We start from the raw sequence: 24,217 nt of genomic DNA on the forward strand, positions 1-24,217 counted from the left end.
CTTGGGGCCTGGGGGCGGGGCCTGAAGCCCTTTAAGGGCGGGGGAGACCCCAAATTTTGGGCGGTTCCATTTTTTTTTGGGGGGGGGGGTCGCACCTTTGGGACCCCCAAATTTGGGGAGGGGTCCTCAATTTCTGGGCGTTTCCATTTTTTTGTCGGGGAGGGGGGTCCGCACCTTTAGGACCCCAAATTTTGGGCGATTCCATTTTTTTTTGGGGGGGGGGTAATTCGCACCCCTGGGACCTCAAATTTGGAAGGTTCCATTTTTGGGGGGAGGGGCGGTCGCACCTTTGGGATCCTTTTTTTTAGGGAAGGGTCCCCAAATTTTGGGGGATTCCAAATTTTTTGGGGGTGGGGGCGCACCCTTGGGCCCCTAATTTTGAGCGGGGGACCCCAATTTATGGGAGGTTCCATTTTTTGCGGAGGGGGTCCTCACCTTTAGGACCCCAAATTTTTGGGAGGTTCCCAATTTTTTGGGGGGGGGGGGGTCGCGCCCTTGGGACCCCAAATTTTGGGTAGGGGTTCCCCAATTTTTGAGAGGGGTGCGGGTCGCACCCCAGGGTCTCTTTTTTGGGGAGGGGATCCCCAAATTTGGGGGAGGGTCTCATTTTTGGGGTCCTTCCCCTCCCCGATCCGATTTTCCCGGAGGGGGGCGGCGATTCCCGCCCCGCGCTGTTCCCGTTCCCATGGGAACCGCCCGCTTCCGTTCCCATGGCAACCGCCCTTCCCCCAATCTCCGCTCCTCCCTCCGCCCCGCTGTTCCCGTTACCATAGAAACCCCTCCGCTGTTCCTGCTTTTGCGCCCACTCCCCCCGCGCCGCCGTCGTCATGGCAACGCCGCAACTCCCCCCGCGCCGTTTCCATGACAACCGCGCTGTTCCCATGGCAACGGGAACAGCGAGGACAGGGGAACCCCCCCCGGGACCTGCCCGAGGGGTTTTGGGGCGATTTTGGGGGATTTTGGGGTTATTTGGGTTTTTTGGCGGCATTTTAGTGGTTTTGGGGTATTTCTGGATTTTTTTGGGGCGGATTTTTTGGGTAATTCAGGGGATTTTCGGTGATTTTGGGGTATTTTCAGTGGTTTTGAGGCATTTTTAGGGTATTTTGGGCATTTTTATTGATTTCTTGGGGTATTTTGAGGACATTTTGGGGCAGTTTTAGGTAATTTTGGGTGGGTTTTTTGGGGTGGATGTTGGGGATTTTCCAGGCGGGTTCTGGTGGGGTTTAGGGCATTTTTTGGGTGTTTTTGGGGTAATTTGAGGTGGTTTTGGTGTAATTTTCATGACTTTTTTGGGGGTAGTTTTGGGATATTTTAGGTGTGGCTTTTGAGGATTTTTTGGGGTAATTTGGGATCGTTTTGGGGCCCTTTGGGTGACTTTTTTGGGGGTTTTTTGGGGGTAATTTTAGGACATTTTCGGGGTGGTTTTGGGGTATTTTTGAGGTGCATTTTTAGGGGAATTTTGGGGTAATTTGGGGTGGTTTGGGTGGAGTTTTTGGAGTATTTTTGGTGTGGGTTTTTGGCATTTTGGGGGGAATTTCGGGCATATTTTTGGGGCATTTTTGGGGCTGTTTTGGTGTATTTTTGGAGGTGGTTTTGGGGCATTTTTTGGGTGGTTTGGGGGTATTTTTGAAGCAGCTTTTTGATGTCGTTTTGGGGTATTTTGGGGGTGTTTTTTGGGTCATTTTGGGCTATTTTTGGGGTATTTGGAGGTGGGTTTGGGGTATTTTTGGGGGTGGTTTTGGGGCATTTCTGAAGCATTCTTGACCACAGCAAGGGACACCCTGGTCCAGGGTCATGCACACCACAAAAAATCACCCCAAACCCACCAAAACCACCCAAAAATCACCCCAAACCCACCAAAACCACCCAAATATCACCCCAAAACCACCAAAAAACCCCAAAATCCTCAAAAATCACACCCAAACCAGCCCAAAAATCCCAGCCCATTCCATAACCACCCCAAAGGACACAAAGATTAAGTAAACTCATCCTAAACCACCCCAAACCACCCAAAACCCTGCCTAAACCACCCTAAACCCATCCTAAACCCACCCAAAACCAGCCAAAACCCAGCCTAACCCACCCCAAACCTCCTCAAACCCTCCCCAAATCCCCTAAACCCAGCCCAAACCCCCCAACCCACCCCAAACCCATCCTTACCCACTCTAAACCCATCCTGAGCCAGTCTAAACCCATCTTAAACCTCCCCAAAACCACCCCAGACCTCCACAAACCCATCCTGACCCACCCCAAACCAGCCAAAAACCAACCCAAACCCACCCAAACCCACCCAAAACCAGCCTAACCCACCCTAAACCCACCCAAAACCCCCTAAACCCATCCTAACCCACCCAAACCCACCCAAAACCCTCTAAACCCATCCTAAGCCACCCTAAACTCATCCTAAACCTCCCAAACCCACCCAAAACCCAGCCTAACCCACCCAAAACCCACCCTAAACCCCCTAAACCCAGACCAAACCACCCAAAACCCACCCAAAACCCTCTAAACCCATCCTAAGCCACCCTAAACTCATCCTAAACCCATCCTAAACCTCCCAAACCCATCCCAAATCCCCCTAAACCCACACCAAACCCATCCTAACCCACCCAAAACCAGCCTAACCCACCCCAAACCCAGCCTAAACCTCCGAAAACCCATCCTAACCACAGCTCAAACCCACCCAAAACCCTCTAAACCCATCCCAAACCTCCCAAACCCACACAAACCCCCCTAAACTCACCCCAAACCCAGCCTAACCCACGCAAACCCACCCCAAACCCATCCTAAACTTCCCAAACCCACCCAAACCCATCCTAACCCACCCCAAACACCCTAAACCTCCCAAACCCCCTAAACCCATCCTAACCCACCCAAACCCACTCTAAACCCAGTCTAAACTTCCCAAACCTACTCTAAACCCATTCTAACCCACCCCAAACCTCCCCCAAACCCACCCTAAACCCAGCCTAACCCACCCAAACCCACCCAAAACCTCCCTAAACCCATCCAAACCCACCCCAAACCCATCCTAAACCTCCCATACCCATCCTAAACATCCCAAACCCACCCAAAACCCCCAAAACCCAGCCTAACTGACCCAAAACCCATCCTAACCCACCCTAAACCCAGCCTAACCCATGCAAACCCACCCTAAACCCAGTCTAAACCTCCCAAACCCACCCCAAATCCCCTAAACCCACCCCAACCCATCCTAAACTTCCCAAACCCACCCAAACCCCAGCCTAACCCACCCCAAACCCCAAACCCCAGCCTAAACTTCCCAAACCCACCCAAAACCCCCAAAACCTAGCCTAACCCACCTGAACCCACCCCAAACCCACCCTAACCCACCCAAACGCACCGCAAGCCCCCTAAACCTACCCCAACCCCATCCTAAACCTCCCAACCCCATCCCAACCCATCCTAAACTTCCCAAACCCAGCCTAGCCCACCCAAAACCCCCAAAGTCCAGTCTAAACCTCCCAACCCCACCACAAACCCATCCTAACCCCCCCAAACCCACCCAAACCCACCCAAAACCCACCCTAAATGCAGCCTAACCCACCCAAACCCACCCAAAGCCCATCCTAAACTTCCCAAACCCATCCCAAACCTCCCAAACCCATCCTAAAAATCCCAAACCCACCATAAACCCATCCTAACCCACCCTAAACCCAGCCCAAACCCCAAAACCCATCCTAAACCTCCCAAACCCACCCAAACCCACCCAAAATCCCCAAAACCCAGCCTAACCCACCCCAAACCCGCCCAAACCCATCCTAAACCTCCCAAACCCACCCCAAACCCCCTAAACCCACCCCAAACCCATCTTAACCCACCCAAAACCCATCCTAAACCTCCCAAAGCCACCCAAAACCCAGCCTAACCCACCCCAAACCCCCAAAACCCATCCTAAGCTTCCCAAACCCACCCCAAATCCCCCTGAACCCACCCCAAACCCACCCAAACCCACCCAAAACCCAGCCTAACCCACCCAAAGCCACCCAAAATCTCCCAAACCCATCCAAACCCCCTAAACCCACCCAAACCCACCCCAAACCCACCCAAACCCAGCCTAACCCACCCCAAACCCAGCCTAACCCACCCAAACCCACCCCAAACCCACCCAAAACCTCCCAAACCCACCCTAACCCACCCAAACCCATCCTAAACCCACCCCAAACCCCCTAAACCCACCCGAACCCACCCAAAACCCAGCCTAACCCACCCAAAATCCCCAAAACCCAGCCTAACCCACCCTAACCCACCCAAACCCACCCCAAACCCATCCTAACCCACCCAAAACCCATCCTAAGCTTCCCAAACCCACCCCAAATCCCCCTGAACCCACCCCAAACCCAGCCTAACCCATCCTAAGCCACCCTAAACCCATCCTAAACCTCCCAAACCCACCCCAAACCCCCTAAACCCATCCTAAACTACCCAAACCCACCCAAAACCGATCCTAACCAACCCAAAACCCACCCAAACCCACCCAAACCCACCCCAACCCATCCTAACCCACCCTAAACCCACCCAAACCCACCCAAAAACCCATCCTAACCCACCCAAACCCACCCCAAACCCACCCAAAACCTCCCAAACCCATCCTAACCCACCCAAACCCCCCAAACCCACCCCAAACCCCCTAAACCCACCCCAAACCCATCCTAAACCTCCCAAACCCACCCCAAACCCCCTAAACCCACCCAAAATCCAGCCCAAACCCATGCAAACCCCCTAAACCCACCCCAAACCCATCCTAACCCACCCAAAACCCATCCTAAGCTTCCCAAACCCACCCCAATCCCCCTGAACCCACCCCAAACCCAGCCTAACCCATCCGAAGCCACCCTAAACCCATCCTAAACCTCCCAAACCCTCCCCAAAATCCCCCTGAACTCACCCCAAACCCACCCCAAACCTCCAAAACCCAGCCTAACCCACCGAAGACCCACCCCAAACCCATCCTAAACCCACCCAAAACCCAGCCTAACCCACCCAAAACCTCCCAAACCCATCCAAACCCCCTAAACCCACCCCAAACCTACCCCAAACCCACCCCAAATCCCCCTGAACTCACCCCAAACCCACCCTAACCCACCCCAAACCTCCCAAACCCACCCCAAACCCATCCTAACCCACCCAAAACCCATCCTAAACTTCCAAACCCACCCAAACCTATCCTAACCCACCCGAACCCACCCAAAACCCAGCCTAACCCAGCCCAAACCCAGACTAACCCAGCCCAAACCCAGCCTAACCCACCCAAACCAGCCTAACCCACCGAAAACCCATTCTAACCCCAGATCAAACCCACCCAAAACCCTCTAAACCCATCCTAAACCTCCCAAACCCATCATAAACTTTCCAAACCCACCCCAAACCCACCCAAACCCAGCCTAACCCACCCTAATCCCAGCCTAACCCACCCAAAACCCAGCCTAACCCAGCCCAAACCCCCAAAACCCACCCAAACCCACCCCAAACCCATCCTAACCCACCCAAACCCATCCTAAACCTCCCAGACCCACCCAAACCCATCCTAACCCAGCCCAAACTCATCCTAACCCACCTGAACGCACCCAAAACCCAGCCTAAACCTCCCAAACCCACTCCAAACCCCCAAAACCAAACCTAACCCACCTGAACCCACCCCAAACCCACCCAAAACCTCCCAAACCCACCCTAACCCACCCAAACCCATCCTAACCCACCCCAAACCCACCCAAAACCTCCCAAACCCATCCTAAACCAGCCTAACCCACCCCAAACCCACCCAAAACCCCCCAAAACCCATCCCAACCCCAGCTCAAACCCACCCCAAACCCTCTAAACCCATCCTAAGCCACCCTAAACCCATCCTAAACCTCCCAAACCCACCCAAACCCCCTAAACCCATCCCAAACCCACCCAAAACCCATCCTAAGCTTCCCAAACCCATCCCAAATCCCCCTGAACCCACCCCAAACCCAGCCTAACCCATCCTGAGCCACCCTAAACCCATCCTAAACCTCCCAAACTCCCCAAAATCCCCCTGAACTCACCCCAAACCCACCCCAAACCTCCAAAACCCAGCCTAACCCACCGAAGACCCACCCCAAACCCATCCTAAACCCACCCAAAACCCAGCCTAACCCACCCTAAACCTCCCAAACCCATCCAAACCCCCTAAACCCACCCCAAACCTACCCCAAACCCACCCCAAACCCCCCAAACCCATCCTAACCCACCCCAAACCCAGCCTAACCCACCCAAACCCACCCAAAACCCAGCCTAACCCACCCTAAACCCACCCAAAACCCATCCTAAACTTCCCAAACCCATCCAAAACCACCCGAACCCAACCAAACCCACCCAAACCCACCCAAAACCCAGCCCAACGCACCCTAAACCCAGCCTAACCCACCCAAACCCACCCAAAACCAAACCTAACCCACCTGAATCCACCCCAAACCCACCCAAAACCCAGCCTAAACCTCCCAAACCCACCCCAAATCCCCTTGAACCCACCCCAAACCCATCCTAACCCACGCGAACCCACCCCAAACCCATCCTAACCCACCCCAAACCCATCCAAACCCACCCAAAATCCACCCTAAACCCATCCTAAACTTCCCAAACCCACCCAAAACCCATCCTAAGCTTCCCAAACCCACCCCAAATCCCCCTGAACCCACCCCAAACCCACCCAAAACCCAGCCTAACCCCAGCCTAACCCACCCAAAGCCACCCAAAATCTCCCAAACCCATCCAAACCCCCTAAACCCACCCAAACCCACCCCAAACCCACCCAAACCCAGCCTAACCCACCCAAAACCCAGCCTAACCCAGCCTAACCCACCCAAACCCAGCCTAACCCACCCCAAACCCACCCTAAACCCCCCCCAAACCCACTCAAACCCATCCTAAACCTCCCAAACCCACCCCAAACCCCCTAAACCCACCCCAAACCCACCCCAAACCCACCCAAAACCTCCCAAACCCACCCTAACCCACCCAAACCCATCCTAACCCACCCCAAACCCACCCAAAACCTCCCAAACCCACCCTAACCCACCCAAACCCACCCTAACCCAGCCCAAACCCACCCAAACCCACCCCAAACCTCCAAAACCCAGCCTAACTCATGCAAACCCACCCCAAACCCATCCTAACCCACCCTAATCCCAGCCTAACCCCCTCAAACCCCCCCAAACCCCCCCAGGACCCCCCGGGCCGGCGCTAATCCCGGCTCCAGGCCCCCTCCCCGCGCCCGGCGCCGTTGGAAACACCCGCTGGGTTTTTATTAAAGTAGGAAAGTTTCGCTTCTTTTCGGCCGCGGCGAATTAAAAAATCCCCCCCCGGCCCCGCCCCCTCCCTCCCCTCCCCCCTCCCCTCCCCCCCCCACTTTTTGCACTTCGCTTCCCCTCCCCCACCCCCAATTTTGGGGTCCCCCCCCCGTTTTTGGGGTGAAATTTGGGGGTTTTGGGGTGAAATTTGGGGGTTTGGGGGTCAATTTTTGGGGCTGGGGGCGTTTTATAAATGGGGGAGGGGTTGGGGGTCCCCACCCCCAATTTTTTTTTTTTTGGGGGGGGGGGGTCCCCTCATTTTGGGGGTGTCCCCCCCGATTTTTCCTCCATTTTGGGGGGATCCAACCCCCAAATTTTGGGGGGGCTCCAAATTTTAATATTTTTTTTTGGGAGGGGGTCCCGAACCCCAATTTTGGGGGGGGGGTCCCATCTCATTTTGGGGGGGGTCCCCACATTTTCCCCCCATTTTTTGGGAGGGTTCCACTCCGAGTCCGCGGGGGGGGTCCCGCACCCCAAATTTTTTTGGGGGGGGGGCGGGGTCAGCTCCAAGTCCGTGGATTTTGGGGGGGGGGGGTCGCACCTCCCCCCCCCATTTTTGGGGGGCTCCTCTTCATCTCCGCCGGTGAGAGGGGGGTCCCACACCCCAATTTTTTTTGGGGGGGGCAGCAACAGGTCCAAAGTTCGGGGGGGTCCCGCACCCCAAATTTGTTTTTGGGGGGGGGTTCAGCTCCAGGTCCGTGGGTTTGGGGGGGTCCAACCCCCATTTTTTGGGGGTCCCCCCCCATTTTTGGGGGTCTTCATCTCCAAGTTCGCAGTTCAGGGATTGGGGGGGGGGGTCCCCCAATATTTTTTGGGGGGGTCCCCCCATTTTTGGGGTTTTCCATCTCGTCCAACACCGATTTAGGGTGGGGGGTCCCCAGTTTTTTTGGGGGGGTTTTCCTTCAGGTCCGCAGTTCCGGGGGTCCCCAAAATTTTTTTGGGGGGGTTCCACCACATTTTTTTGGGGTTCTCCGTGGTTTTTTTAGAGTTTTTCCCATTTTTGGGGTTTTTTTCCCTTTTTTTTAGGGTTTCCTTCACATTTTTGGGGGGATTTTCCTCCACGTTTTTTGGGGGGTTCCCCAAAATTTTGGGGGGATTTTTCTCCACCATTTTGGGGCGAATTCCCTCCAAATTTTTGGGGATTTCCATCACAATTTTGGGGGATTTTCCTCCACTTTTTTTCGGGGTTTCCTCCACTTTTTTTTAGGATTTTCCCCCCATTTTTTAATGTCTCCCCCCCCCTCCCATTTTTAGGGGATTTTCCTCTCCAATTTTTGGGGATTTTCATCCACATTTTTTTAGGGTTCTCCTCATATTTTTAAAATTTCCTCCATCATTTTTCCACCCGTTTTTCCCCACATTTTTTAGGGTTTTTTCCCCTCATTTTTTAGGTTTTTTTTTCCCTCTTTCCCACTAGTTTTCCCCCACATTTTTCCCAAATCTTCCCCATTTTTTTGGGGACCTTTTCCCTCCTATTTTCTGGGGGATTTTCCCCCATTTTTTTGATTTTCCTCCCCATTTTTTGGGGGGCGTCTCCCCCAGATTTTTTGGCCATTTTCCTCCAATTTTTCAGCAGTCTCTTCCCCATTTTTTTAGGAATTTCCACCATTTTTTAGGATTTTCCCCCACATTTTTTAAGGAGTTTCTCCCATTTTTTTTCCCAGTCTCCACCCTACTTTTTTTTTACGAATTTCCCTCATTTTTTAGGGGTTCCCCCCCCGACATTTTTGGGGTTTTTCCCCCTTTTTCCCCCATTTTTTAGGGGTTCCCCCCGACATTTTTGGGGTTTCGCCCCCACATTTTTTAGAAGTTTCCCCCCCATTTCTGGGGGGATTTTCCTCCAGGATTCTCCCCCAAATTTTTTTCCCAGACTCTCCCCCCCTTTTTTTCCAGCATCTCCCCCAAATTTTTTTGCTGTTTCCCCCACATTTTTTCCGGTCTCTCCCCCCCCATTTTTTTAGGGGTTCCCCCCACATTTTTGGGGTTTTCCCCTCACATTTTTAGGGTTTCTCCCCCATTTTTTTAGGGGTTCCCCCCACATTTTTGGGGTTTTCCCCTCACATTTTTGAGGTTTTCCCCTCACATTTTAGGGTTTCCCCCCACTTTTTTAGGGGTTCCCCCCACATTTTTGGGTTTTTCCCCTCACATTTTTTAGGGGTTCCCCGACCATTTTTTTAGGGGTTCCCCCCACATTTTTGGGGTTTTCCCCTCACATTTTTAGGGTTCCCCCCACATTTTTTTAGGGGTTCCCCCCACATTTTTGGGGTTTTCCCCTCACATTTTTAGGGGTTCCCCCCCCATTTTTTTAGGGGTTCCCCCCACATTTTTGGGGTTTTCCCCTCACATTTTTAGGGTTCTCCCCATTTTTAGGGTTCCCCCCATTTTTTAGGGGTTTTCCCCCATTTTTGGGGTTCCCCCCATTCCTCCACCTCCATCCCCCAAAGTCTCCCCCGCTTATTTTTTTTCCCTTTTTTTGTGTTTTTTTTTTTAATCCCCCCTCTCCCCCCACAAAAATCTTTTCCCGGCTGGATTTTTTTTCGGGCTTGGGGGGAGGGGGGGGGAGGGGTTGGGCGGGTCAAGGGCGGGGTCCGTTCCAAAACCCCACCCACCCCCCCCCAAAATCTCAGATCTGCGTCTCCTGCACGTTCTCCTTGGAGGGGCTCTTGAAGAGCAGCGGCTCGTGCACCGAGTTGAGCAGCGGCGTCTTCCCGCAGCCCAGCGCCGCCGCCGGGCCCCCGTAGTGGGCGGCCAACGCCGCGTACCTGTCCAGGTGCTCCCTCTCCAACGCCGGCAACGCCAAGCGGTTGTCCCCACCCGTCCCGGCGCCGCCTCCGGGACCGCCCCCGCCTCCGCCGCCCCCGGCGGGACCTCCGAGCTCGTCCTCGACGTTGACGATCTCCACGGCGCGCGCGGGGCCGCCGCGGTGCTTGTGGCGCTGGTGCTGCTTGCGGAGCTTGTAGAAGGCCACCAGCATGACGGCGGCCATGAAGGTGATGGCCACGAAGCAGCCGATGATGATCTTGGTGGTCTTCAAGACGTCGTCCAAATCTTGGAGACCTCCCCCGGCCGCCGCGCCGGCCGCCGCCGCCGTGATGGGCACGGTGAAGGGTTTGCCGGTGGCGCGCGTGGCCGGGGCGGCCGTGGAGGCGCCGGCCGGTTCCCAGCCGGCCGCCGTGGGCGCCGCGGGGGTTTGAGGGGCTTGGTCGTCGCCGCCGGCGCCCTCGGTGGTCTCCACGGTGACCGTGGTGAAGTAGGTGTAGCCGGTGGCGGCGGCGGCGGCGGCGGCGGCCGCGGCGGCGTCGGCGGCCGAGACGTTGAGCGTGGCGGTGGCCGTGGTGTTGCCGGCGGCGTTGGTGACCATGCAGGTGTACTGGCCGGTGTCCTGCACGGTGACGTTGGTGAAGTTGAGCGTGCCGTCGTGCAGCACCGAGATCCGCACGCGGTACGAGCCGTGCGTCATCAACGTCCCGTTGGGCGTCAGCCAGTTGACCGACGTCATGGCCGTGCCCGTGCGGCACTTGAGCTCGGCCGCCATGCCCTCGGTGACGTTGAGGTCGGCCGGCGGCTCCACGATGACCGGCGCGTAGCAGGTGAAGTGGCCGGGCTCCAGCTCGCCCAGGTAGCGGCCGCGCAGCGCCGGCGGCGCGTGGCAGCGGGCGCAGCAGCTGGTGTTGCTGGGCACGGTCTCGCGCAGCCACCAGCTGAGCCACAGCACGTCGCAGTCGCAGCGCCAGGGGTTGTGGTGCAGGTGCACGCGCTCCAGCCGGTGCAGCGGCGCGAAGAGGTCGTGGGGCAGCGAGGCCAGGTCGTTGTGGGCCAGGTTTAACTCCTCCAGGGCCTTCAGGTCGTCGAAGGCGTTGCGCTCCACCGCCGCCACCCGCGCGTGCATCAGCCACAGCTTCCTCAGGCTGCCCAGGCCTTGGAAGGAGCCCGGCCGCACCCGGCCCAGGCGGTTCCCCGACAGCTCCAGCTCCTCCAGCCTCACCAGCGCCGTCAGGTTGGGGATCTCCTTGAGGTTGCACATGCCCAGGTTGAGGTAGCGCAGGTTGACCAAGCCCTCGAAGGCGGCCTCGGAGATGTACTCGAGGCGCTTGAGCTCGCCCAGGTCGAGGCGGCGCAGCGAGGGCACGCGGTTGAAGGCGTAGCTGGGGATGCTCTCGATGGGGTTGTTCCTCAGCCAGAGCTCGCGGAGCTTGGACAGGTACTCGAAGGCCTGCGTGGGCACCGTGGTCAGGCGGTTGTCGAAGAGCTCCAGCGTGTTGAGGTTGGGCAGCCCGTTGAAGGCGCCCACCTCCACCTTGCGCACCAGGTTGCGGCTGAGCTGGAGGATCTCCAGGTGGCGCAGGTGCTTGAAGGTGTCGGTGCGGATCACCTGCGGGGGGAGGTAATTAGTCGGGGTGGTAATTGGAGTCAGGCGAGGATTGGTTGGTTCGGTCATTTTAATTAAGGAGAAGCACCAAAGGTTGGTTGGATTGATAATTTTAATTAAGGAGAAGCACCAAAGATTGGTTGGTTTGGTAATTGTAATTAAGGAGAAGCACCAAAGGTTGGTTGCCACTAAAGATTGGTTGGTTTGGTAATTATAATTAAGGAGAAGCACTAAAGATTGGTTGGTTTGGTAATTATAATTAAGGAGAAGCACTAAAGATTGGTTGGTTTTGTAATTGTAATTAATGAGAAGTATCAAAGATTGGTTGGTTTGATAATTATAATTAAGGAGAAGCATTAAAGATTGGTTGGTTTGGTAATTTTAATTAGGGAGAAGCACTAAAGATTGGTTGGTTTGATAATTATAATTAAGGAGAAGCATCAAAGATTGGTTGGTTTGGTAATTGTAATTAAGGAGAGCCAAAGATTGATTGGTTTGGTAATTTTAATTAGGGAGAAGCACCAAAGATTGGTTGGTTTGGTAATTGTAATTAATGAGAAGTATCAAAGATTGGTTGGTTTGGTAATTGTAATTAATGAGAAGTATCAAAGATTGGTTGGTTTGATAATTGTAATTAAGGAGAGCCAAAGATTGATTGGTTTGGTAATTTTAATTAGGGAGAAGCAGCAAAGATTGGTTGGTTTGATAATTATAATTAAGGAGAAGCATCAAAGATTGGTTGGTTTGGTAATTGTAATTAAGGAGAGCCAAAGATTGGTTGGTTTGATAATTATAATTAAGGAGAAGCACCAAAGGTTGGTTGGATTGATAATTGTAATTAAGGAGAGCCAAAGATTGACTGGTTTGGTAATTGTAATTAAGGAGAAGAACCAAAGATCGCTGCATTTCATAATAATTAAGGAGAGGCAGCTAAGATTGGTTGGTTTGATAATTATAATTAAGGAGAAGCACCAAAGATTGGTTGGTTTGGTAATTATAATTAAGGAGAGGCAGCTAAGATTGGTTGGTTTGGTAATTATAATTAAGGAGAGCCAAAGATTGATTGGTTTCATAATTTTAATTGGGGAGAAGCACTAAAGGTTGGTTGGTTTGGTAATTATAATTAATGAGAAGTATCAAAGATTGGTTGGTTTGATAATTGTAATTAAGGAGAAGCACTAAAGGTTGGTTGGTTTGGTAATTGTAATTAAGGAGAAGCATTAAAGATTGGTTGGTTTGATAATTGTAATTAAGGAGAGCCAAAGATTGATTGGTTTGGTAATTTTAATTAGGGAGAAGCAGCAAAGATTGGTTGGTTTGGTAATTATAATTAAGGAGAGCCAAAGATTGATTGGTTTGGTAATTTTAATTAGGGAGATGAACCAAAGACTGGTTGGTTTGGTAATTATAATTAAGGAGAAGCACTAAAGGTTGGTTGGTTTGATAATTGTAATTAAGGAGAAGCATCAAAGATTGGTTGGTTTGATAATTATAATTAATGAGATGAACCAAAGATTGGTTGGTTTGGTAATTGTAATTAATGAGAAGTATCAAAGATTGGTTGGTTTGGTAATTGTAATTAATGAGAAGTATCAAAGATTGGTTGGTTTGCTAATTATAATTAAGGAGAAGCACTAAAGATTGGTTGGTTTGGTAATTATAATTAAGGAGAGCCAAAGATTGATTGGTTTGGTAATTTTAATTAGGGAGATGAACCAAAGACTGGTTGGTTTGATAATTATAATTAAGGAGAAGCACTAAAGATTGGTTGGTTTGATAATTGTAATTAAGGAGAACCAAAGATTGATTGGTTTGGTCATTTTTAATTAAGGAGAAGCACCAAAGGTTGGTTGCCACCAAAGATTGGTTGGTTTGGTAATTGTAATTAAGGAGAAGCACCAAAGATTGGTTGGTTTGATAATTATAATTAAGGAGAAGCACTAAAGATTGGTTGGTTTGGTAATTGTAATTAAGGAGAGCCAAAGATTGATTGGTTTGGTAATTTTAATTAAGGAGAAGCACTAAAGATTGGTTGGTTTGGTAATTGTAATTAATGAGAAGCACTAAAGATTGGTTGGTTTGGTAATTGTAATTAATGAGAAGCACTAAAGGTTGGTTGGTTTGGTAATTGTAATTAAGGAGAACCAAAGATTGGTTGGTTTGATAATTGTAATTAAGGAGAGCCAAAGATTGATTGGTTTGGTAATTTTAATTAGGGAGATGAACCAAAGATTGCTTCGTTTCATAATAATTAAGGAGAAGCATCAAAGATTGGTTGGTTTGGTAATTATAATTAAGGAGAGCCAAAGATTGGTTGGTTTGGCAATTTTAATTAAGGAGAAGCACCAAAGGTTGGTTGGATTTGTAATTATAATTAAGGAGAACCAAGGGTTGGTTGGTTTGGTAATTACAATTAATGAGAAGCCCCATTGATTGGTTGGTTTGGTAATTATAATTAATGAGAAGGCCCATTGATTGGTTGGTTTGGTAATTATAATTAATGAGAAGTATCAAAGATTGGTTGGTTTGGTAATTTTAATTAGAGAGAAGCATTAAAGATTGGTTGGTGTGGTAATTGTAATTAAGGAGAAGCATTAAAGGTTGGTTGGTTTCATAATTATAATTACGGAGAAGCCCCATTAATTGGTTGGTTTGGTAATTATAATTAAGAAGCACCAAAGGTTGGTTGGTTTGGTAATTACAATTAAGGAGAAGCCCCCTTGATTGGTAGGTTTGGTAATTACAATTAAGGAGAAGCCCCATTGATTGGTTGGTTTGGTAATTACAATTAAGGAGAAGCCCCCTTGATTGGTTGGTTTGGTAATTACAATTAAGGAGAAGCCCCCTTGATTGGTTGGTTTGGTAATTACAATTAAGGAGAAGCCCCCTTGATTGGTTGGTTTGGTAATTACAATTAAGGAGAAGCCCCCTTGATTGGTTGGTTTGGTAATTACAATTAAGGAGAAGCACCAAAGAAGTATTTTCTGGTGGCGAAGTTTCCATAATAATAATAATAATAATAATAATAATAATAATAAATTACTAGGAAATAATTTATTAGTACAGCCTTTAATACCTCAGGCACGGACTTTGATACTTCAGTACTTTAGCACCGACTTTAATACTTTAGTCCAGAGTTTAGCTCAGACTTGGAGACTTTAGCCCAGACTTTAATACTTTAGCATTAGAATTTTAATACCTTGGCACCGACTTTAACAAGGACTTTAATTAATACTCCACCCTGGACTTTAATACTTTAGCATGGGCTTTAATTAATACTCCAGCCTGGACTTTAATGCTTTAGCAGGGGCTTTAATTAATACTCCAGCATGGTCTTTAATACTTTAGCACAGACTTTAATTAATACTCCAGCCTGGGCTTTAATACTTTAGCACGGGCTTTAATTAATACTCCAGCCTGGGCTTTAATACTTTAGCACGGGCTTTAATTAATACTCCAGCCTGGACTTTAATACTTTAGCAGGGTCTTTAATTAATACTCCAGCCTGGGCTTTAATACTTCAGCTGGGTCTTTAATTAATACTCCAGCCTGGGCTTTAATACTTTAGCACGGGCTTTAATTAATACTCCAGCATGGGCTTTAATACTTTAGCATGGACTTTAATTAATACTCCAGCCTGGGCTTTAATACTTTAGCAGGGGCTTTAATTAATACTCCAGCCTGGACTTTAATACTTTAGCACAGGCTTTAATTAATACTCCAGCCTGGACTTTAATACTTTAGCACAGGCTTTAATTAATACTCCAGCCTGGACTTTAATACTTTAGCATGGACTTTAATTAATACTCCAGCCTGGACTTTAATACTTTAGCCCGAGCTTTAATTAATACTCCAGCCTGGACTTTAATACTTTAGCACGGATTTTAATTGATACTCCAGCCTGGGCTTTAATACTTTAGCACGGGCTTTAATTAATACTCCAGCCTGGGCTTTAATACTTTAGCACGGATTTTAATTGATACTCCAGCCTGGACTTTAATACTTTATCACGGGCTTTAATTAATACTCCAGCCTGGACTTTAATACTTTAGCCCGAGCTTTAATTAATACTCCAGCCTGGGCTTTAATGCTTTAGCACGGGCTTTAATTAATACTCCAGCCTGGACTTTAATACTTTAGCACGGGCTTTAATTAATACTCCAGCCTGGACTTTAATACTTTAGCAGGGGCTTTAATTAATACTCCAACCTGGACTTTATTGCTTTAGCACAGGCTTTAATTAACACTCCAGCCTGGACTTTAATACTTTAGCACGGGCTTTAATTAATACTCCAGCCTGGACTTTAATGCTTTAGCAGGGGCTTTAATTAATACTCCAACCTGGACTTTAATACTTTAGCAGGGGCTTTAATTAATATTCTAGCCTGGACTTTAATACTTTAGCCCGAGCTTTAATTAATACTCCAGCCTGGGCTTTAATACTTTAGCAGGGGCTTTAATTAATATTCTAGCCTGGACTTTAATACTGTAGCACGGGCTTTAATTAATACTCCAGCCTGGACTTTAATACTTTAGCACAGACCTTAATGCTTTAGTGTGGTATTTAATACTTTAGCACGGACTTTAATGCTTTAGTGTGGAATTTAATACTTTAGCACGGACTTTAATGCTTTAGTGTGGAATTTAATACTTTAGCACGGACTTTAATGCTTTCGTGTGGAATTTAATACTTTAGCACAGACTTTAATGCTTTAGTGTGGAATTTAATACTTTAGCACGGACTTTAATGCTTTAGTGTGGAATTTAATACTTTAGCACGGACTTTAATGCTTTAGTGTGGAATTTAATACTTTAGCACGGACTTTAATGCTTTACTTTAACACAGACTTTAATACTTTAGCACGGACTTTAATACTCGAGTACTGATTTATTACTCCAGCGTGGACCTTAATACTTTAGCAGGAATTTAATTATTCAGCACGGTTTTTCATATTTTAGCATGGATTTTAATATTTTAGCATGGATTTTAATATTTTAGGATGGGCTTTAGGACTCTAGTACGGATGTTAATAATTTAGCACGGAATTTAATTATTTAGCACAAATTTAAAATATTTTAGCCCGGATTTTAAGACTTTACTTTAGCGTGGGGTTCAGCACTCTAGTACGGGTGTTAATACTTCAGCACACACATTAATATTCCAGCACACACTTTAATACTCTAGCATGGACGTCAATCAATACCTTAGCACGGATTTTAATGCTTTAGCACAGACCTTAATGCTTTAGTGTGGAATTTAATACTTTAACATGGATTTTAATGCTTTAGCACAGCCCTTAGTGCTTTAGTGTGGAATTTAATACTTTAACATGGATTTTAATGCTTTAGCACAGCCCTTAGTGCTTTAGTGTGGAATTTAATACTTTAACACGGATTTTAATGCTTTAGCACAGCCCTTAGTGCTTCAGCGTGGAATTTAATACTTTAACATGAATTTTAATGCTTTAGCTTGGAATTTATTACTTTAACACGGATTTTAATGCTTTAGCACAGCCCTTAATGCTTTAGCATGGAATTTAATACTTTAACATGGATTTTAATGCTTTAGCACAGCCCTTAGTGCTTCAGCGTGGAATTTAATACTTTAACACGGATTTTAATGCTTTAGCACAGCCCTTAGTGCTTCAGCGTGGAATTTAATACTTTAACACGGATTTTAATGCTTTAGCGTGGAATTTAATACTTTAACATGGATTTTAATGCTTTAGCACAGCCCTTAGTGCTTCAGCGTGGAATTTAATACTTTAAAACGGATTTTAATACTTTAGCACAGCCCTCAATGCTTTAGCGTGGAATTTAATACTTTAACATGGATTTTAATGCTTTAGCACAGCCCTTAATGCTTTAGTGTGGAATTTAATACTTTAACACGGATTTTAATGCTTTAACACAGACTTTAATACTTTAGCATGGAATTTAATACTTTAACATGGGTTTTAATGCTTTAGTGTGGAATTTAATACTTTAACATGGATTTTAATGCTTTAGCACAGCCCTTAGTGCTTCAGCGTGGAATTTAATACTTTAATGTGGATTTTAATGCTTTAGCACAGACCTTAATGCTTTAGTGTGGAATTTAATACTTTAACACGGATTTTAATGCTTTAGCACAGACCTTAGTGCTTTAGTGTGGAATTTAATACTTTAATGTGGATTTTAATGCTTTAGCACAGACCTTAATGCTTTAGTGTGGAATTTAATACTTTAACATGGATTTTAATGCTTTAGCACAGCCCTTAGTGCTTTAGAGTGGAATTTAATACTTTAACATGGATTTTAATGCTTTAGCATGGAATTTAATGCTTTAACATGGAATTTAATACTTTAACACAGACTTTAATACTTTAGCATGGAATTTAATACTTTAACATGGATTTTAATGCTTTAGCATGGAATTTAATACTTTAACCCAGATTTTAATGCTTTAGCACAGCCCTTAGTGCTCTAGTGTGGAATTTAATACTTTAACACGGATTTTAATGCTTTAGCACAGACCTTAGTGCTTTAGTGTGGTATTTAATACATTAACATGGATTTTAATGCTTTAGCACAGACCTTAGTGCTTTAGTGTGGTATTTAATACATTAACATGGATTTTAATGCTTTAGCATGGAATTTAATACTTTAACCCGGATTTTAATGCTTTAGCACAGCCCTTAATGCTTCAGCGTGGAATTTAATACTTTAACATGGATTTTAATGCTTTAGCACAGACTTTAATGCTTCAGCGTGGAATTTAATACTTTAACATGGATTTTAATGCTTTAGCGTGGAATTTAATACTTTAACATGGATTTTAATGCTTTACTTTAACACAGACTTTAATACTTCAGCACGGACTTTAATACCTTGGCGCCGACTTTAATACTTGAGTACTGATTTATTACTCCAGGACAGACGTTGATACTTTAGGAAAGACTTTATGACTTCAGCACAGACTTTAATTAATACTTCAGCACAGATTTTAATACTCTGGCATGGACTTTGATACTTTAGCACTGACTTTAATTAATACTCCAGCACATACTTTAATTAATACTTCAGCACAGACTTTAATTAATACTCCAGCACAGACTTTAATCAATACTTCAGCACAGAGTTTAATACTCTGGCATGGACGTTGATATTTTAGCACTGACTTGAATTAATACTTCAGCACATATTTTAATTGATACTTCAGCACAGAATTTAATACTTTGGCACTGACTTTGATACTTCAGCACTGACTTTAATTAATACTCCAGCACAGACTTTAATACTTCAGGATGGGTTTTAATACTTTGGTGTGGACTTAAATACTTCATCATAGATGTAATATTTCAGCACAGACTTTAATTCATACTTTAGTACTGATTTTAGCCTAGATTTTAATACTTCAGGATGGATTTTAATACTTTAGAGACTTTAATATTTCAGCACAGACTTTAATTCGTACTTTAGCCCAGACTTTAATACTTCAGGATGGATTTTAATACTTCAGCGTGGACTTTAATACTTCAGCATGGACGTTGATATTTTTAGCACTCACTAATTAATACTTCAGCATGGATTTTAATGTATTAGCACGGACTTTAGCGCTGACTTTAATACTTGAGCACCGACTTTAATACTTCAGCACAGACTTTAGGACGTTAGCACAAACTTTAATTAATACTTGAGCACAAACTTTAATTAACACTTTAGCACAAACTTTAATTAATACTTGAGCACGGACTTTAATTAATACTTGAGCACAAACTTTTATTAATACTTTAGCACAGACTTTGATTAATACTTTAGAACCGATTTTAATACTTTAGGACGGATTTGAATACTTCAGTGGGGACTTCAATACTTCAGCACAGACTTTAGGATGTTAGCACGAACTTTAATTAATACTTGAGCACAAACTTTAATTAACACTTTAGCACAAACTTTAATTAATACTTTAGCATAGACTTTAATTAATACTTTAGCACAAACTTTAATTAATACTTGAGCACGGATTTAAAATGATACTTTAGCAGGGACTTTAATTAGTACCTTAGCACGGACTTTAATTAATACCTTAGCACCGACTTAATTAATACTTTAGCACAAACTTTAATCAGTACTTTAGCCGAAACTTTAAGACATTAACACAGATTTTAACAAGGACTTTAATAATACTTTAGCAGGGACTTCAGCACAAACTTTATTACTTCAGGCCAGACTTTAGTACTTTAGGACAGACTAATTAATACTTTAGCATGGACTTTAACCTGAACTTTAAAACGTTAGGATGGCTTTTAATACTTCAGTGTGGACTTTAGTACTTCAGCACAGACTAATTAATGCTCTAGCACAGACTAATTAATGCTCTAGCACCGACTTTAATACTTTAGCTCAGACTTTAAAACTTTAGGACAGGATTTAATTAATCCTTTAGCACGGAGTTTAACCCGAACTTTAATACTTTAGGATGGATTTTAATACTCCAGCGTGGACTTCAACATTTCAGCACAGACTAATTAATGCTCTAGCACCGACGTTAATGTTTTAGCTCAGACTTTAATACTTCAGCATGGATTTTAATACCTCAGCACGCACTTCAGCACTGACTGTAATACTTTAGGACCGACTTTAATACTTTAGGACCGACTTTAATACTTTAGGCCAGACTTTAATTAATACTTTAGCACGGACACCTTAGAATGGACTTTAACACGAACTTTAATACTTTAGGATGGATTTGAATACTTCAGTGTGGACTTTGATATTTTTAGCACTCTCTAATTAATACTTCAGCATGGATCTTAATGCCTTAGCACGGACTTTAGCACTGACTTTAATACTTGAGCACCGACTTTAATACTTCAGGGCAGACTTTAAGATGTTAGCACAAACTTTAATTAATACTTTAACACAAACTTTAATTAACACTTTAGCACGGATTTTAATTAACACTTTAGCACAAACTTTAATTAATACCTTAGCACAATCTTCAATTAACACGTTAGCACAAACTTTAATACTTTAGCACAAACTTTAATTGATACTTTAGCACAAACTTTAATTAATACTTTAGCAGGGACTTTAATTAGTACCTTAGCACGGACTTTAATTAATACCTTAGCACTGACTTAATTAATACTTTAGCACAAACTTTAATTAATACCTTAGCACGGACTTTAATTAATATTTTAGCAGGGACTTCAGCACAAACTTTATTACTTTAGGCCAGACTTTAATACTTTAGGCCAGACTAATTAATACTTTAGGACAGACTAATTAATACTTTAGCATGGACTTTAACCCGAACTTTAAAACTTTAGGATGGATTTTAATACTCCAGCGTGGACTTTAATACTCCAGCACAGACTAATTAATACTCTAGCACGGACTTTAATACTTTAGCTCAGACTTTAATACTTTAGGCCAGGATTTAATTAATCCTTTAGCACGGACTTTAACCCGAACTTTAATACTTTTGGATGGACTCTAATACTCCAGCGTGGACTTCAACATTTCAGCACAGACTAATTGATGCTCTAGCACTGACATTAATGTTTTAGCTCAGATTTTAATACTTCAGCATGGATTTTAATACCTCAGCACGCACTTCAGCACTGACTGTAATACTTTAGGACCGACTTTAATACTTTGGGACCGACTTTAATACTTTAGGCCAGACTTTAATTAATACTTTAGCACGGACACCTTAGAATGGACTTTAACACGAACTTTAATACTTTAGGATGGATTTGAATACTTCAGTGTGGACTTTGATATTTTTAGCACTCTCTAATTAATACTTCAGCATGGATCTTAATGCCTTAGCACGGACTTTAGCACTGACTTTAATACTTGAGCACCGACTTTAATACTTCAGGGCAGACTTTAAGATGTTAGCACAAACTTTAATTAATACTTTAACACAAACTTTAATTAACACTTTAGCACGGATTTTAATTAACACTTTAGCACAAACTTTAATTAATACCTTAGCACAATCTTCAATTAACACGTTAGCACAAACTTTAATACTTTAGCACAAACTTTAATTGATACTTTAGCACAAACTTTAATTAATACTTTAGCAGGGACTTTAATTAGTACCTTAGCACGGACTTTAATTAATACCTTAGCACTGACTTAATTAATACTTTAGCACAAACTTTAATTAATACCTTAGCACGGACTTTAATTAATATTTTAGCAGGGACTTCAGCACAAACTTTATTACTTTAGGCCAGACTTTAATACTTTAGGACAGACTAATTAATACTTTAGGACAGACTAATTAATACTTTAGGACAGACTAATTAATACTTTAGCATGGACTTTAACCCGAACTTTAAAACTTTAGGATGGATTTTAATACTCCAGTGTGGACTTCAACATTTCAGCACAGACTAATTAATGCTTTAGCACAGACGTTAATATTTTAGCTCAGATTTTAATACTCCAGCATGGATTTTAATACCTCAGCACCGACTTTAATACTTTAGGCCTGACTTTAATTAATACTTCAGCACGGACACTTTAGAACTCAGGGAATGCAATTAACCCTTTCCCTGCCGCGCCTCACCTGGCTGTGCTTCACCTGCGGGCTCAGGGAATGCAATTAACCCTTTCCCTGCCGTGTCTCACCTGGATGTGCTTCACCTGCGGGCTCAGGGAATGCAATTAACCCTTTCCCTGCTGTCTCACCTGGCTGTGCTTCACCTGCGGGCTCAGGGAATGCAATTAACCCTTTCCCTGCTGTGTCTCACCTGGCTGTGCATCACCTGCGGGCTCAGGGAATGCAATTAACCCTTTCCCTGCCGTGTCTCACCTGGCTGTGCTTCACCTGCGGGCTCAGGGAATGCAATTAACCCTTTCCCTGCCGTGTCTCACCTGGCTGTGCTTCACCTGCGGGCTCAGGGAATGCAATTAACCCTTTCCTCGCCGTCTCACCTGGCTGTGCTTCACCTGCGGGCTCAGGGAATGCAATTAACCCTTTCCCTGCCGTGCCTCACCTGGCTGTGCTTCACCTGCGGGCTCAGGGAATGCAATTAACCCTTTCCCTGCCATCTCACCTGGCTGTGCTTCACCTGCGGGCTCAGGGAATGCAATTAACCCTTTCCCTGCTGTCTCACCTGGCTGTGCTTCACCTGTGGGCTCAGGGAATGCAATTAACCCTTTCCCCGCCGTGTCTCACCTGGCTGTGCTTCACCTGCGGGCTCAGGGAATGCAATTAACCCTTTCCCTGCCGTGTCTCACCTGGCTGTGCTTCACCTGCGGGCTCAGGGAATGCAATTAACCCTTTCCCTGCCGTGTCTCACCTGGCTGTGCTTCACCTGTGGGCTCAGGGAATGCAATTAACCCTTTCCCTGCCGTGTCTCACCTGGCTGTGCTTCACCTGCGGGCTCAGGGAATGCAATTAACCCTTTCCCTGCCGTGCCTCACCTGGCTGTGCTTCACCTGCGGGCTCAGGGAATGCAATTAACCCTTTCCCTGCCGTGCCTCACCTGGCTGTGCTTCACCTGCGGGCTCAGGGAATGCAATTAACCCTTTCCCTGCCGTGTCTCACCTGGCTGTGCTTCACCTGCGGGCTCAGGGAATGCAATTAACCCTTTCCCTGCCGTGTCTCACCTGGCTGTGCTTCACCTGCGGGCTCAGGGAATGCAATTAACCCTTTCCCTGCCGTGCCTCACCTGGCTGTGCTTCACCTGCAGGCTCAGGGAATGCAATTAACCCTTTCCCTGCCATCTCACCTGGCTGTGCTTCACCTGCGGGCTCAGGGAATGCAATTAACCCTTTCCCTGCCATCTCACCTGGCTGTGCTTCACCTGCGGGCTCAGGGAATGCAATTAACCCTTTCCCTGCCATCTCACCTGGCTGTGCTTCACCTGCAGGCTCAGGGAATGCAATTAACCCTTTCCCTGCCATCTCACCTGGCTGTGCTTCACCTGTGGGCTCAGGGAATGCAATTAACCCTTTCCCTGCCGTGTCTCACCTGGCTGTGCTTCACCTGCGGGCTCAGGGAATGCAATTAACCCTTTCCCCGCCGTGTCTCACCTGGCTGTGCTTCACCTGCGGGCTCAGGGAATGCAATTAACCCTTTCCCTGCCGTGTCTCACCTGGCTGTGCTTCACCTGCAGGCTCAGGGAATGCAATTAACCCTTTCCCTGCTGTGTCTCACCTGGCTGTGCTTCACCTGCGGGCTCAGGGAATGCAATTAACCCTTTCCCCGCCGTGCCTCACCTGGATGTGGTTCTCCTGCAGGTTCAGGTAGCGCGTGTTGACCGAGATGCTCTGCGGCACCTCCAGCAGCTCCCTCCTGGTGCAGATCACCCGGCTGGCCTGGTTGCTGCAGGTGCAGGCGGCCGGGCAGGGCGTGGCCTGGGCGCTGCCCCCCGCCCCGGGCACGGCGCCCCCCGCCAGGAGCACCCCCAGCACCCCCAGCAGCAGGGGGGGGATGGGCAGCGCCCGGGCCATCCTAAGGGCAGCCATGGGCCTGGGGCATCGCCGGCTTCAGCGGCCCGGGAGC

The 24,217-nt window shown here is 46.6% G+C and overlaps 1 protein-coding gene across 1 annotated transcript; it reads right to left on the reverse strand.

Moving 5' to 3' along the window:
• Positions 1-9,950: 9,950 nt before the first annotated feature.
• Positions 9,951-24,217, reverse strand: LRRC4B (leucine rich repeat containing 4B). Its single transcript, XM_059861047.1, has 2 exons — positions 23,932-24,217; positions 9,951-11,706 (listed from the first exon to the last, which is right to left on the reverse strand). Exons 1-2 carry the CDS (start codon positions 24,178-24,180, stop codon positions 9,958-9,960), a joined length of 1,998 nt encoding a protein of 665 aa, XP_059717030.1. The 5' UTR covers positions 24,181-24,217; the 3' UTR covers positions 9,951-9,957.

The sequence above is a fragment of the Haemorhous mexicanus genome, chromosome 16, assembly GCF_027477595.1.
Source record: "Haemorhous mexicanus isolate bHaeMex1 chromosome 16, bHaeMex1.pri, whole genome shotgun sequence".
NCBI classification, from domain to species: Eukaryota; Metazoa; Chordata; class Aves; order Passeriformes; family Fringillidae; genus Haemorhous; species Haemorhous mexicanus.